General features: G+C 37.7%; 1 protein-coding gene across 4 annotated transcripts in view; it reads right to left on the bottom strand.

The window, feature by feature from the left end:
• Positions 1-16,045, bottom strand: part of LOC150081594 (cell division cycle and apoptosis regulator protein 1-like) — a 550,339-nt gene that overhangs the window by 183,142 nt on the left and 351,152 nt on the right. For all 4 annotated transcript variants that reach the window (XM_090380560.1, XM_090380561.1, XM_090380562.1 and 1 more), the window contains one exon: positions 105-185. In XM_090380560.1, the coding sequence (XP_090236686.1) occupies positions 105-185 (81 nt within the window). The remainder of the gene's footprint in view (positions 1-104; positions 186-16,045) is intronic.

Below are 16,045 nucleotides of genomic sequence, written 5' to 3'. Positions count from 1 at the left end.
AACCTACTAACTCCCATACAGGTTTCTGGTTCTTAGTTTAATTCTTCATGTTCTTGTTTTAAAGTATATGAATCTTCTTAAACTAACTAAAATTATGTCATTACTTTCATTGATTTAGGATCCAGTTCTGAATGATGAGTTGGTTCTTTCTTCCATTGATCTTCTTGGCTACCATCCTCTTCATCCTATTATTGAAGAAAATCTGGTGTAAGTAATATTCTTAAAAATCGCTGCAAAATAAAAATTGCTTATATTTGATATTTACAGTGTATGTGAGTTATAGATTATGAATTAGAGTAGATATTATATAAGAAAAATTTGATGAAAATGAGGTAAATCTAGAAGTCACAAATGAAAATTAGCTGTTAAAACAATTAATATACATGAATTGTTTAATTAAATTCCAGATTTCCTCGGAAGCTGCAAGAAGAAATCGCTCCAGTAGATGATCATCACGATGGAAAGTCGTAATGGTGGTTTAGGATACCTAAAGAGTGATATAACTAATTTCTACTCATGCAGGTGCCTATATATATATATATACACACACACACACACACACACACACACATATATATCTCTTCTTTCCTGTGCTCTTCTTCTGAACCTTTTGGAGACTCAAAAAAAATATTTATGTTAAAAAATGGGGACTAGCCACGATCAACAAGCAGCAGGGGACTTTTTATTGAAGAAAAGAAAAAAAAAAAAAGATTATGGATTTGGACTATAAAATTAATCAAACATATTCAGTAACTGCTGTTTTATCATTTTACATGATAGAAAAGCAGTAACTGATTTACCTACATTACTTAAAAAAAAAAAAAAAAGAAAAAAAAAAAAAAAGAAAGAAAAAAAAAAAAAGAAGCTAAGTCAACAATTTACTGAATCAAAAATACCTTTTTAAAAGATTTCTAGCAGTACACAAAATTACTTATTTTAAACATATTGCTTATGATGTGACCAAAAAATTGGATGGGTATCTTTCTAGTAGTAAAAAAACTGCCCTTTGTAACAGACTGAAAAACTCTACAAGATAATTTTATGAAAAAATTAAGTGTTATAGAACAATTTTGCTATTCATCATATATACAAAAAAACTATACATGCTAATCATGCATATACACAAACATAGTAGAAACTCTTAACCCTTCCACGAGTGAGTTTCCTGAATGTTTTTTCTTCTTTGTGAAGAAATGCTTCCTGAATATTTCTTCATGAAATTTCAAAGTTTTGTAGAAATGGAAACTTTAATGTACATAAATGCTTTTAAATATTAATTCTTCTTATACTGAGTTCACTGCCCAGAATTAGAACAATTATTGTCAGAAATCTAACCAGAATATTAAAAAAAAAATCATAAAATATGGATTAAAAGAAATAACTTAAACAAAGTAACTCACTGTTACTTCTTTTTTGAAGCAATTAATACCATCTAAATCTATTTATATATCACTTAATTTGATTTTGTCAAATTGTGAATCTGAATTCCAGAGAATTTGTTCAATTTTATCTTTTGTAAACCAAAATTGAACTACCAATGGCTGACAGTGCAATGTCCTGTTTTTACTATTGGTTGGAAACACAGATAAAGAAAGAGGTGGCAGCATATACTCAAATTTCAAGACAATTCATTAATGAAAGGACACATTATTTTAAATGTACTTGAAATAACCTTGAAAAATCTAGATCTAGATTACATATCCTGGGAAGCTTACACATGAAAAATATTGGTCTACATATGTACTCAACAAAAGGACAAAAGTAATAAATAAAATATGGATAAAGATTAGAGGAACCACATTCCTCATCTTCCATTATTTATAAACATTATGTTTAGAGGCACCATCTATAATAACACTATATTTCAAAATGAATGGGAAATTAAGCAATTGGACTGTCATAAATTTTTTATAAATGAAAACTTTCTATACACCTGATGCTGGTCTGAGTAGCACCTTGTAGTTAATTTTATATCATTCTTTCTTAAAAAAAACTATTGAAATTAGATCAGCCTAATTAACATGACCGAAGAGTAATAATTTGGGTCAGTAGTAACAACTGGCACAAGAGAGCAACGAAATATTACTTACGCTGATGAGCCAAAACATTATGACCACCTACCTAATATGATGTTGGTCCTCCACGTGCAGCCAAAACAGCTCGTACCCAGTGAGACATCGATACTACAAGATTTCTAAATGTGTCTTGTGGTATCTGGTACCAACACGTAACCAGCAGACCCTTTAACTCCTGTAAGGTCTGTGGTTGAGATGCTGCAGATCGGAGTTGCTGTTCCAACACAAACCACAGATGCTCGATGGGATTGACGTCTGGGGAATTTCGAAGCCAGGGCAACGCCTGGAAGTCTTTCTCATGTTCTGCGAACCAGTCTCGAACAATCAGGGCACTGTAGCATGGCACATTATCCTGCTGAAAGACGGCACCACCAGAGGGGAAGACCGTTGCCACGAAAGGGTGTACCTGGTCAGCAATGACGTTTATGTAGGTGGTAGATGTCAGAGTGCCCGGCACATGGATGACAGAACCCAGGGTATCCCAGCAGAACATCGCTGACACTGGCTTGTTTTCATCCCATGGTGCATCCAGGCGCCATCACTTTCCCAGGTAAATGCCACACGCGTACCTGGCTGTCAAACTGGTGCAACATCTCGCCAGCGGTTCGTGGGTTTTCCCTTCACAGACCACTTTCAATAGGTACTAACCAAGGCTGACTGTGAGCATCCAACCAGCTGTGCCATTTCAGATATGCTCTGACCCAGTCGTCTGGCCTTTGTCAAACTCGCTTAAGTCTGCTGCCTTTCCCATCTGAAGAACAAGAGTAACACTGATTAGCGGAGCTCAGTATCAGGTGTTTTTTATACTGTGTCCCGACCCGCGCATGCGAGTAGTTCATCTGCAATTGCTTCCATTTGCATAATGATTCTCTGGTCATAATGTTTTGGCTCATCGGTGTATGTTGATATGCTAAATATTAGCTTATTGGTAATCATATTCCATTTTTCAATGTAAGTGGTCATTGGGGGAGGGGAGATGACTGATAATCCCTATCCCTTATATTATATGCATATTAAATACTGGCATTTTTAATTTTTGTCTTTTTTTTTTTTACATGGCTGATACTGTATAAGCTTGCTTCTTTGACTCATTTTGACAAATGCTAATACCAGCAATAAAGTTACAGCAATCATTTAAATATTTAAGAATTTTATTTAAGATGGTCACTGTGCTGCAATGATTGCAGGGTACAATGTGGGGTAGTCTGGAACACCTAGCAGCAGAACTACAGGCATACCTCGGTTAACGTTACCTCTGATAACGAAGCTTCGATATAACGAAGTCCGCAATTTCAAGACCCATTTAACATAAAAAAAAATATTCCAGTTTAATCACCTGAAATCTAAACAAACTGAAGAAATTACGGAAACCTTTGGGGCTTCTCGTGGTTGGTTCGAGAAATTTAAAAAACGGGCCAGGATTCATAGTGTAAAATTAACAGGAGAAACTGCAAATAAGTTTCCAGAAAAACTAAAGGAAATAACTGAACGTGAAAATTTTCCACCAAATTCGGTGTTCAGTGTTGACGAAAACGGTTTGTTCTGGAAATGGCTACCAACAAAAAGCTTTATTTCTATTGAAGAAAAATCAGCTGCTTTGTTCAAAGCAGCCAAAGACCGTTTAACGTTACTCTTTGGATCAAATGCCTCTGGCGATTATAAATTAAAATTGTTATTAGTTTACCATTCAGAAAATCCGAGGGCGTTAAAAGGTAACATAAAAATGAATTTACCTGTAATATGGAAAGCAAATAGAAAAGCTTGGGTTACCAAGAGTTATTTACTGATTGGTTTGTTAACCACTTTTGTCCTGAAGTAAAACGGTATTGTCGAAAAAACAACTTTGAAGAAAAAGCTCTTTTGTTGTTAGACAATGCTCCGGGACATCCTACTGATTTTAACACGTTGGACACGTGCATTCCTGTCAAAGTTGTGTTTCTTCCAGCAAACACAACTTCCCTGATTCAGCCATTGGATCAGGGAGTAATAGCATCATTTAAAGCTTATTATCTGCGTCGAACATTATGCAATTTAACTGAACTAGAGGATAAAGAGGAAATGACAGTTAAAACTTTTTTGGAAAAACTACACCATTAAAAACGCAATTGAAAACATTGATAGTTATTGGAAAGAAGTCACTAAGAAATGCTTAAATGGAGTTTAGCGCAAAATATGTCCAGAAGTTGTACTAGAAGAAGAAAATAACATCCAAGAAATTAGAAATGAAGTTATCCAGATGGCTCAATCAATAGGTTTCGAAAATGTCGATGAAGAGGATGTTAGAAATTTATTGAATGCAGAAGATGATGGTTTTTCAGTGGAAGATTTAGAAAATCTTGTTAGCAACGAAGACAAAGATAATGAAGACGAAGTTAAAGAAGTTCCTGCCGAAAAAGTGTTAACAACCAAAGATTTAAAAAGGTGCTTAAATGACATTGAAAACGTTTTAAATTTTTTTAGTGAAAATGATCCTGATTTAGGAAGAAGTTTTATTGTTAAGCGATCAGTGTTAAATGCAATAACTCCGTATAGGCAATTGTTAAATGAAAAAAAAAAAAAAAAAAGCATAAGCAATCAACTTTAGACTCATATTTTAAAATGAGATTTCACTTTGTATGTAAGTTGACTGTTTATTTAATAAAACTTTTCTTTGTTCGAAAAAAAAGCTTTTCATTTTCTTTAAGTGGGAACGTATCCCTATTCTGGCCATAGTATTTTTACCTCTGAAAACGAAGTTTCGCTTAACGAAGTAATTTCGTGGAACGCATCCTATTTGTTATTCGAGGTATGCCTGTATTTGACATAATCCCCATCAGATGAAGTATTGCAGCAGACAGCTAACTTGGCATCTCCTTGCAAATGGAGATGTCTGTGACTGCCCATCACGTATATGTCTCACCTGGTTGCATGAACAATGAACACCACAGTTGGACAGCAAATGACTGCAAGAAAGTGTAGTGGTTGGTGACAAGAAGCAAATATATCCCTCCCCTGACATGCATGGTGTGGACAGTGGAGTGTAGCAGAAATATTCTTGGATATGTTTAACCTAGCTCCATTGATGCTTGTAGCAAGTTTCATCAGGAATATTTGATGTAACCTACCACACCATCATTGCCAATGACATAAACACAACAATAATCATGTTATTTCCTTATAGTAATGGCATTTTCCAACAGGATAATAACCATGCCACTGATTAGACGTGATTTAGACGAACCATTTCTGATTTAGAAATGGTTCGCTGAACACCCTGAAGACTTTGCCCTCCTCTTCCAGCACTACTCCCACAAATTCTCCTGATATTTTATTTTTAATATGGATATAATTAAATAAAGCTGTTTATCCAATGCAAAGTGTTATGGCACACAGATCAGCTTTATTATCTGTAGTAGTTTTTTTATTTTACACTTCAAGAATATTTATTTCAAGGTGCATTTTGCAGTGTAAATGAACACATGATATAAATATTTTGCTTAAATTTAATGATCATGGCATGGCTGCTAATGAATATCTCTCTTTCATCCCTAAACATCTGGCAGTAGTTCCATATAAGCAGTCTATAAATAACAGATCATATTCAGAATGATAACAACCAAAAAAAAAAATTTCTTAATCTAAGGGGCTGATATTTTTCTCTTCAATATTTAGAAGCAAATAATGCAGCCAACAAAACTTTAACCTAGATTTTTATTATAATTTTTTTTCTGATCAATAATACCAAATACAGTAGAGATCAGTTATCCGGAATAATTATTGTCAGACCTCTTCTGGATAACAAAATTTTCTGGATAATCGAATGTAAGGTAAAATTAAATAAATTCTGTTATAATCTATTAAGGTAAAAGAAAAAAAGACTTTAAATAGTGTGAAAAAAATGAATTTATTTAATTTAAAAAAATAATAAGTTATACATAAAAATTTGCATATTTACAATTGTATGTATGTATATTCAGATAGGTATTTTACTGCAAATTTTATGTGGAAAAATTTAAAGTAATTTTTTTTTATAATAATGTTCGATTTTTGTTTGTTGTGACCTATTTTTTTGCTGATAAATCTCTCAATTTCCTTGATAATAGCAATTTGATTATATCGCATTCTTCCTGGTTTTCAGCCCATTTCAGTGCTGTTTCTTTTTGTTGACATTTTACTGTAAAAAAATTGAGAACAATAATAAATTGCACAGTTTCGGGCCAATATTATTCTTACCGACTCTTTAGCTAAACTAAACAAAATATGGAATGAAGTGCAAAATATGTCATGGAAACTTGGGTTCACAGCAGCAAATGACTAAACTTATCACTCATAGTTTCCGAGAAAACGTATCAATTATAATCCAACATTTCACCAAATATATGGCGTAAAAAAACAGACAGAAATACTCCCGTAGCATAATAAACATTTGTCTCAAATACTACCATTATTGAAAAAAAAAAGAAGAAAAATCGGCCTTTCAAATTATTCCAAATAACTGACTTCTGGATAACCGACGTTCTACTGTACTGCAAAAATAAAATATAATATTAATAATACAGTAATTATTTAAAAAATAAGCATTAATACACATTTTTTTTCAAAAGTGTTATCGAATGTAACTAAGAAAAGCAAAGTTCGCCGTAAAATATATAAATATGCAGTATATTAATATTAAAGCTCTTATAAGCTCAAACCTTGTTGGTTCTAATTTACATAAATTAAAAACATGCTTAACTTTCATACTAGAATCTGTTCAAAATGAAGTGCAAACCCCAACAGCTGATACCGTTTACAGGTGCATATGAATTTTTCTCTCATACTGGTACCTTCACCCCCCCCCCTTTCTGGTCAATAATGTTTAGTGTAAACACTAAAAATAAAATGCATTCGCAAATTTAAGGTTTCTGTTAAACTGTCACTGTTGAACCTGATAAGACCAGTTGATAAGACTGACCAGTAGTTACTTTATTCCTCTCTTACATTTTACATGTATACTGCTTCCTCATCCCTCATATTACTGTCTTATCTGACTGTATAGCACCTCTTAATTTTTTTTTCTTCTTTTTTTTTTTCACTACAATAATATTTAATCCATACATTTCATTATATGAAATATAATTTTATACTTAATCAAACTGCTTAATTATTGTGTTTCACGCCCCCCCCTCCTCTAGTTGATTCCTCTCACTACACCACATATACAATTTAACTACCTTTCTTCCTTACTTACATACTCCTGTTCCAATGCCAGTGCTATGCATTGGAGGATGGGCTTTTCAATCTGAGCATGCCCAAGTTTGCAACTTTCAGAAGTATACTATCTATCTGTCTATCTTTGGATGCAGCAATGCTTGCCTGCAACCATGCCCACACTCTGGAGGACTACTGGTACCTGCTTCACTCTGAGCACAGTACACACTACTTTCAACTTCTTATTCATTGCTGCTAGGGCCACCATTTACAACTTCTACTTGAAGTACACAAGAAGCAGTGACGACGTGCCTCCTGTCGACACAACATCTCAAGTGGGGCCTGCGGAGGAAGTTGCAGAGCAGACTATTGCTCAAATTCCACTGCCAAAAACGCAGCAAACAACATCCCTAAACTCCTCAACGGCGATTTAAACGGAATCATTTACACGTTTTATATCTCCATTTCCTCACAATGTTTAGGGCCACATCAGGAAAAATTGCCTGCATATCTCCAGCCCACTGCATCTGTGTGAAAGTCATACAGAAATTCAGGTGTCACTAACCAGTGCCAGGCCAGATGCACAAAGAAAGCTTACTGTTGAAGAAACTGGGGATACTGAAGAAACTAGCAAACAGTGTGAGATGATTCGCACACCAAACCGATCAGAAAAAGAAAATTCAACAATCACAGAAGACCAGGACGCATTCTCTTCAGAAGGCTCACCAACCGAAACAAGGTTTTTTCAGAATCAACCCCCAAGGCAGTCCATATCCAAAGTAACAAAACACAAGAAGAAAATGCACACGTTGGTAGCAAAAGAGCCAACCACTAACAAAAACAACAGGATCAGCGAAAAGAAGTACAGAATACCACAGAAGTCAAACGGTCAGATCCCAAATAAGCCCATCGTGCCATCAAATGGAAATAAATAAGCAGGTAGAAACTACCCACAACTCAAATGAAGAAGAACTTGAATTTTTGGAGGCAGAAGAAGAGAACAACCACGATTCCCATTATTCAGATGCTTCAGAGGATGAGGACGGGGAAAGCAACTTTCCCTTCAACTGTGGAAAAACTATATTCCTTTCTAAGGGAAGTCTGCGGCTCTCCACAGAGGTTGGTGACAGCTCTGAAGTTCAGCACTAACATACCAGAGCTCATCTCACAACTTAAAGATCTGCATTCTAAACTAAAAGGAAAAAAGGACAGGGCAGATGTGAATAGATCCAAGCACCTGTACTACTTGATTAATGGGTTGGAACAACAATACCATCAATCAGGATGCTGACCACTCTCAAAATTTGCAAAACCTTTACTATTATCCTGTAGATAATGAGGACATTTAGCATGTTGTCACAACGCAAGAGGATGCTCCTCTGCATTGCGCAATAAACTGGACCTTGACCGGATCGAACGACATCATACTGACCTACTCCTCCTCTTTTTTCTTTTATGAAAACCCCAAACACGAAAGGTATCAAAACCTATAGTACTTAGTACCGTGCATAGGCTGAAGGAGAAGTATGGGGGGGGGAAAGCTGGAAGAAACAAATATTAAAGCAGACACAAGGCCATCTTTGAAATGGGCAGACTGGCCATATGTATTCCATCATCCTCCAACCCAACAACATCATGGAGCAGGAGTGACTATCGGCCTTCATTGTAAGTGTGCCTGTAAACGCAATGTGATAGCAGAGATTGCTGGCAACGTAATTTACGCCACCCTGGATACACCCTAAAAGGAAACCCTGCATATCTTTAACATCTATATGCCACAGCAGGACTAACTTGCTATTCAAATAACCAACTTTATACAGAGCCATCTCTCTGCAATAGATCAGGAACACATAATTCTTGCTGGCGATTTCAACTGCACTCTTGACAAAGAAATGGACAGAGCGCGATGCACTGAGCATCGCACAATGTTTATCAACAACCTCTGCAGGCCTTGGTAAACAACAATGAACTGGTCAACGCATTTAGACACCAGCACCCAGAAGAAAAGTCCTACACTTGGAGATCAGCAAATACAGCATCAGGAAGACTCCCTTAACAAGCCCAATTGGACAGATACTACATCCCAAAACACACCACCCCCCCTGGTCAGAAGCATCACACATATCCCATCTTATATCTCAGATCACTCCTCTGAAGTAACCAGATTTTATCAAGAAATATACAGTTCCCAAGAAACCTCTACAAAGGCAACCAAGGAAATCCTTTCAGGACTCAAAGAAACCAATCACCCTAAAAGAACTTACAGCAGCGTGCAAAGCACTTCCCAAAAACAAATCTCCAGGTCTGGAAGGACTAACTTCAGCATTCTTCTGAAATCAACTCGGAGTGCTTCTCTTACAAATGCTTGAAGAAGCACAATCCCACGGTCTACCAGATTCAGTCACTACTTCTGTCGCATGACTGATACCCAAGAAAGGAGATCGCACAAACCTCCAAAACTGGCGCCCAATATCTTTAATGAACACAGATTACAAAAATTTTTCCAAGGCCATCACCAATAGACTAAAATCCACTCTTCCTGATATCATCAGTCACCAACAGACATACTCAGTACCAGGAAGATCGATACACAATCTTCATCTGATCCATTACCTTCACTCCATTGTAAACAGCCAATAGGAATTTCTAGCACTAATTAGCCTTGACCAGGAAAAGACGTTCGACAGAGTTGAACATTGCTCGAAACGCTGAACTATCCATCTGCTATAGAAGGATGCCAAATTCTGCTTGAAAGTCAATAACCAGCTTATCCACAACCTTCCTTACTCCAGAGGGATAAAACAAGGCTGTCCACTTTCTGGGCAACTGTACACAATTGCCATTGAACCTTTCCTCAAGAAATTTGCCACCAGTCTACAATCCCGACGAACACTGCTACCAGAGCCTCACCTTAAAATAACCTACTCAGCATACACTGATGATGTCACAACTGTAATTCGTCACGATAGTGAGTTTGAAAACATCCGAAAGACAATCTCTATGCCCAAGCATCGGGTGCCAAATTTAACCACTGTAAGACCAGCAGTCTCTGGGCTGGCAACTGGAAAACCAGAACTGATTCCCCCATCCAATGCACATGGTCTAGCAAGGTGACAGAAATATCTAGGTGTGAATGTAGGCAGTACCCTGCTTTTTTCCCAGAAGAACTGGCCCATTTTAACAGGGTACTCGGGAAATAGAGAAGTGTGTGTGTGCGCTACATCTTCGTTGAGAGGGAGAGTGCTTGTGGTCAACCAGCAGGTGGCAAGCGTTCTCTGGCATACCCTCAAAGTTCTCACTCCGCCTGGTGACTTTCTCCACCAAATCCAAGCATCTATCTGAAGCTTCTTTTGGAACAAAACCAACTGGATGTCCTTCTCTAAACTCTGCCAGCCGCTCACTCACGGGGGTCAGGAGCTGGTCTCTCTCTTGAAGACAAAATCACAGCCTTCAGGATCACCTTTCTTCTAAAGATATTGCAAATGAAAAACTCATATTCTGCCACCACTGTTAAATTACTAGCTACAGCCACAAGAGGACTCTCTCTGTCAACAATCTTAAGATGGCGCCAGCACCCCTAAAACTATCTTTCTTTTACAAAGATGCACTGCATCGCTGTAAGAAGCTTAACCTTCACCACACTCTTAAGGGAACATCACTTCCCACAATACTCTTAGAACAACTCTTCTACAATAAAAGAATAACAGACCCCACAAGTGATGACCACCTCGTTCTTCCTACGTGGAACTTGGCAGGAATTAGGACCATAGCCGACTTCCTGACCCCCCCCACCTAGAATGGAAAAGTTCCAAAGACCTGCCAATTAAAACCATAAATGCAAAGCAGCAACACAGATATCTAAAATCAGCGATCGCACAAGCTCTCCCAGACATCACTACAGCTAAAGGGATTGGAGATGTCGCTGGATCCTCACCAGCACCAACCTTCGTCAACAACACCAGAAAACACTGTACCTCTGTCTCCTCCAAAAAAGTCTATCAACTAATCATGTCTCACCATACATGGTGAGACATGATTAGGTGATAGACTAATACAGCCACGATTTTCCATATATTTTCCACGATAGACCATACAGCCACGATTTTCCTGTCATCCACCTGCCAACTTTTCCCTGTACCCCTCTCCACTCACCACAAGCCACCATCTAACTTTCAGTGGGACCTTCTGTACAGGACGAAATATTCCAAATCGGATGCAGACATCCAGTGGAGACCGTGGCACAACATCCTTCCTAACCCAGTCAAGCTAAAAATCTTCGGGTTACGCACCTAAAACTGTCAATAAGTCGAACTACTGCCTCTTCTGCGCCACTCCAGGTATCCTAGAACACATGCCTGGCATGCCCTGTGAACAAGGAACTGGTCAAATACGCTCTGAATGCAGCAAAGCTTTCCTGTAACCACGCCCACACTCAAAAAAGTCTCTTTATTTTTTTTAGTTTCTTTATTTTTCCTTTTTTTGCTTTTGTACATAGAATGTAAATAATTGTTGCTGAAAATGTATTTACTGTTCATGTTTAAATAAAAAAAATATATATCTATCTATCATATTTAGTATAATTACCTTTTTATTATTTGCCTTCTTTGCCATTAACTGGTGGACACTTTTTTTTCTTCTTCCCCATACATTACACACATAGTGGTCCACACACTACTGTCTTATTTGATCGGATATCGAATATATACATCTTAATTATTTTTTTTTTTGGCCATATACTTTGTTTCAAATTTAATTCATAATTAGTAATCAAGTTTGCATCATACATTTTAAAATTATATCTATTAATATATTAACATGTAGTCCATAGCATCAGGACTACCATTTTAGCCAATGCATATTCTAGATTCTCATGTACTTTGTACTCTGACTTTTATATTTTTATCTGCTTGCACTGAAAAAGATGTACAAAATGTTATAGCTCCAATGGATGTAGCATCGTGCTTGTGGTCCCCAGATGAAGTTAAAGTTTCCAATAATCAACATAGTGCTGCATTACTGTTACCATTATTCTGACAGAACAGTTTTACTAAGAGAGCACGTTCCTTTTTTGTGAGAGCCATAATGGTTATTGATGGTTGCGTTGACATTTCTGCTTTTTACTAACAGGATATCATCCTGTTAGGCTGTCTTGAAGTAAATAACTTTTAAATATGTGCAGTGCTGTTTTTCCCCTGGAGGCAGAAATCTGAACAATTTTTTTTCTTCTTCTACAAATCGCTTCCCCATATCATAAATGACATACCCAGTAGTTGTTGGTGACTCTGTATTGTCAGGGAAACGGAGAACATGTTTTGTAAAAAGGATAGGTGGAACAGGACCAAGATATGTCTGCCAGGGGCAAGGGTTGATGACGTAGAGTGGATGGATATCTTTTATGGGCACAAAAGGTGATATAGTTGTACACGTTGGCAATAATGATATTAAGAGTAGGATACAGGCAGAATTACTTAACAAGTACAGGTCACCGTTGAAAAAAAGCCGTGAATTAGGGTTGAATTTGAAAGTGTCTGCAATTCTGCCCAGACACGAAGGAGGGAGTATATGACCAGAACCTTGTCGATCAATTCGGCCCTGGAAAGATTGTGCAAGGCTCAAGGGGTAGAATTTTTTTCAGCCTGGTCTGTACTTGTTAACAGGAGAGACTGCTTCTACAGGGATGGGATACACTAAAATATAAAGGGTGCAAGAATATTTGCTGATGCTATCAAGGCAATGTTAGGAGGGTCAGAAAACTGCTAGCATGGGGGGGGGAATACAAGGATTAATAGATTAACAGTAGCCACTGGCAGATGTGAAAGTGATTCTTGCACTGTTCTATTGGAATGAGCAGCAGCTTGGAAAACAAGATGCAGGATATATTAGAGACTGCTGGGAGTAATTGCGGTACAAGTAAACATATGGGTTGTGTTAGGGTAGCTAAGAATAGGAACAGTTGCATGTATACTTGCGTGTACACCAATGCTAGGAGTTTGATAAATAAATTTGATGAATTTGAGGTATTGCTCAAAACATCAAAGGCAGATATTGTTGGGATATCAGAGACGTGGTGTCACACAGATATAAGGAATGCAGAACTGGAATTTGGGGAGTACAATGTGTACAGAAATGATAGACAGGATAGGAAGGGAGAAGGGGTTATGCTATCAGTTAAGAAACACATAAAATCCAAGGAAGTGAAGCCAGTCTACATCGTTGGACAGTGCCAGGTCAGTTTGGTGTGACATAAGCATTGGGAGATCAAAATTGAGAGTAGGAGTGTGCTATAGGCCCAATGACTCTGATGAGTATAATAAGAAACTGTACAGGGAAATAGAGTGAGCCAGTAAATCAGAGAGTCTTATAATGGGGGATTTTAATTTCCCAGATACTGACTGGAATTTGTGGGTTGGTCACTCACACACTAGCAAGGCTTTTGTGAATTTATTGGATGATTGTTTTCTACATCAGCATGTTCTGGAGGCAACTACAGGGAGTAATACTCTTGATATGATTATCAGTAGTGATTCTTCATGCATTAAGAATCTGCAGATAAAGGAACCACTAGGTGGCAGTGATCACAGCGTGCTGAAGTGGGATTTACTCAAAGAGGTTTACTCAAAGATTTACTGAAGGGAAGGGTTTTTGCTTTCGTAAAGGCGACTACGATGGACTGAGACAGTATTAAAATTCTATACAGTGGGACCAACCGATGATGTTACCAACAGGAAATTCAAAATGGGAAGCATTCAAAGAACTTATCTTGGAAGCTACTAGGCTTTACATACCAACTAAGAAATATTGTTCAAGGTTTAGGCCTAAATGGATGTCAGATGAACTAATGAGACATATGGCAGAGAAGAAAAATGCATGGGATACATATAAATTAATGGGTGACATGGAAGCCTATGATAGATATAAGCTGGTCTGTAACCAAGTCACAAAGTAGATTAGGCAGGCAAAGGTAGATTATGAGAAATCCTTGGAAAAGGATGCAAAGAAAAACAGCAAAGAGTTCTTTACCTATGTAAACTCTAGAAGGAAAGGGATGAATCAGAGTGGTCCACTGGATATTGATGGTTCAACAGTTGAGGATCCTGCTCAGGTGGCTAACAAACTAAACGAGTATTAGGAGTTATTCAGGAAGGGAAATGTCAGAGGTGAAGTAAACTCTGGCAGTGAGCTAGATGATTTTGTAATAACTGAGAGAAAAGTGAAGGAGAAATTGTTGAGGATAAACATAAAAAAGGCATCCAGGGGGAACGAGAGCTATCCAGTTATATTAAAGGAAGCAGCAAAGGAAGTAAGCAAACCCCTAGCCATAATTATGACAGTTTCTTTGGACTCAGGGGAGGTACCCATAGATTGGAAATGTGCAAATGTGACCCCAATTCATAAAGGAGGATCAAAGGTTGACACAAGTAATTATAGACCTGTGAGTTTAACCTGTTCCAGGAAAATTAATGGAGGCACTGGTTAAAGAAGCACTGCAGGATCATCTAGAGAAGACTTCAGCTATAGCTCGGACACAGCATGGTTTTGTTAAGGGAAAGTCTTGCCTAACCAATTTGATTGCATACTATGATGCAGTCACAAAAGAATTGGATGCAGGGAATAACTTTGATATCATATACTTGGATCTTAGAAAGGCTTTTGATAATTTTGCACATGGAAGACTGCTGCACAAATTGGAGCAGTGTGGCTTTGGAGGCAAATTGCTGCTATGGATAAAGGGATGGTTGAGGGGGACAAGACAGAGAGTGGTAATCAATGGACACTGCTCATCGTGGACTAATGTTATTAGTGGAGTCCCTCAGGGTTCAGTGTTGGGTCTAATATTGTTTTCTGTATTTATAAATGATATTGATGATGGTATATCAAGCTTAATGTCCAAGTTTGCAGACGATACAAAGGTTGGCAGGGTTGTTAAGGACACTACTGATGCTATGCTGCTGCAACAGGATCTGGAAAGGTTGAACAGATATGCTGATAGGTGGCAAATGAAGTTTAACATTGACAAATGTAAAGTACTACATATGGGAAATAGTAACCCCAGAGCAACGTATCAACTCTGTAGTACTGCACTGACAGTGGTAGAGAATGAAAATAACCTGGGGGTAATTGTGCGGGAAGACATGAAGTTCTCTGAGGAGTGGAGACGAGCTGCAAGAGTAGCTCATGGTGTCTTGTCATTGATACACAGGAATTTTTCTAGCAGGGATAAGGAGGTGATTATTCCCTTGTATAAGTCATTGGTCAGGCCACACCTTGAGTACTGTATACAGATCTGGAGGCCTCATTTCAAGAAGGATGTAGAGCTACTGGAACGAGTACAGAGAAGGGCAGCAAGATTAGTGAATGGAACAGAGTTGCTCTTACGAAGAAAGGCTTAAGTTTCGCAAATTACAGTGTCTGGAGACTAGGCACCAGCGAGGTGATCTGATAGAGGTGTATAAAGTCTCGAATGGTTTGAGCATGCTCAATGCCGATGGGATTCTTCCTCTTGCTCAGAATAATCACCTGAGAGGGCATAAATTCAAATTGAGGAAAGACAGATTTAGGATAGATGTGCGGAAATTTGCCCATAGTCAGCAGGTAGTTGGTTGGTGGAACAGACTTCCATCCCTTGTTGTGGAAGTTGATAGCATAAATAAATTTTAGGCTCAGCTGGACAGGTATTTCGAAAGAATGGAGGGGTGAAATGGGAGTGGTTTTTTTTTTGGCTGATGTTGCATAAGCTTGCTTTCTTGCATCATATGCCTCTACTAATGGTAACTGTTTTGACACTAGGGGCTCCTGAATAT

This window comes from Mastigoproctus giganteus, chromosome 8 (genome assembly GCF_048544385.1).
Source record: "Mastigoproctus giganteus isolate SK-2022 chromosome 8, ASM4854438v1, whole genome shotgun sequence".
Classification (NCBI taxonomy): domain Eukaryota; kingdom Metazoa; phylum Arthropoda; class Arachnida; order Uropygi; family Thelyphonidae; genus Mastigoproctus; species Mastigoproctus giganteus.
Note: the sequence above shows the minus strand (reverse complement) of the source record. Positions and strands in the feature narration are given on the sequence as shown.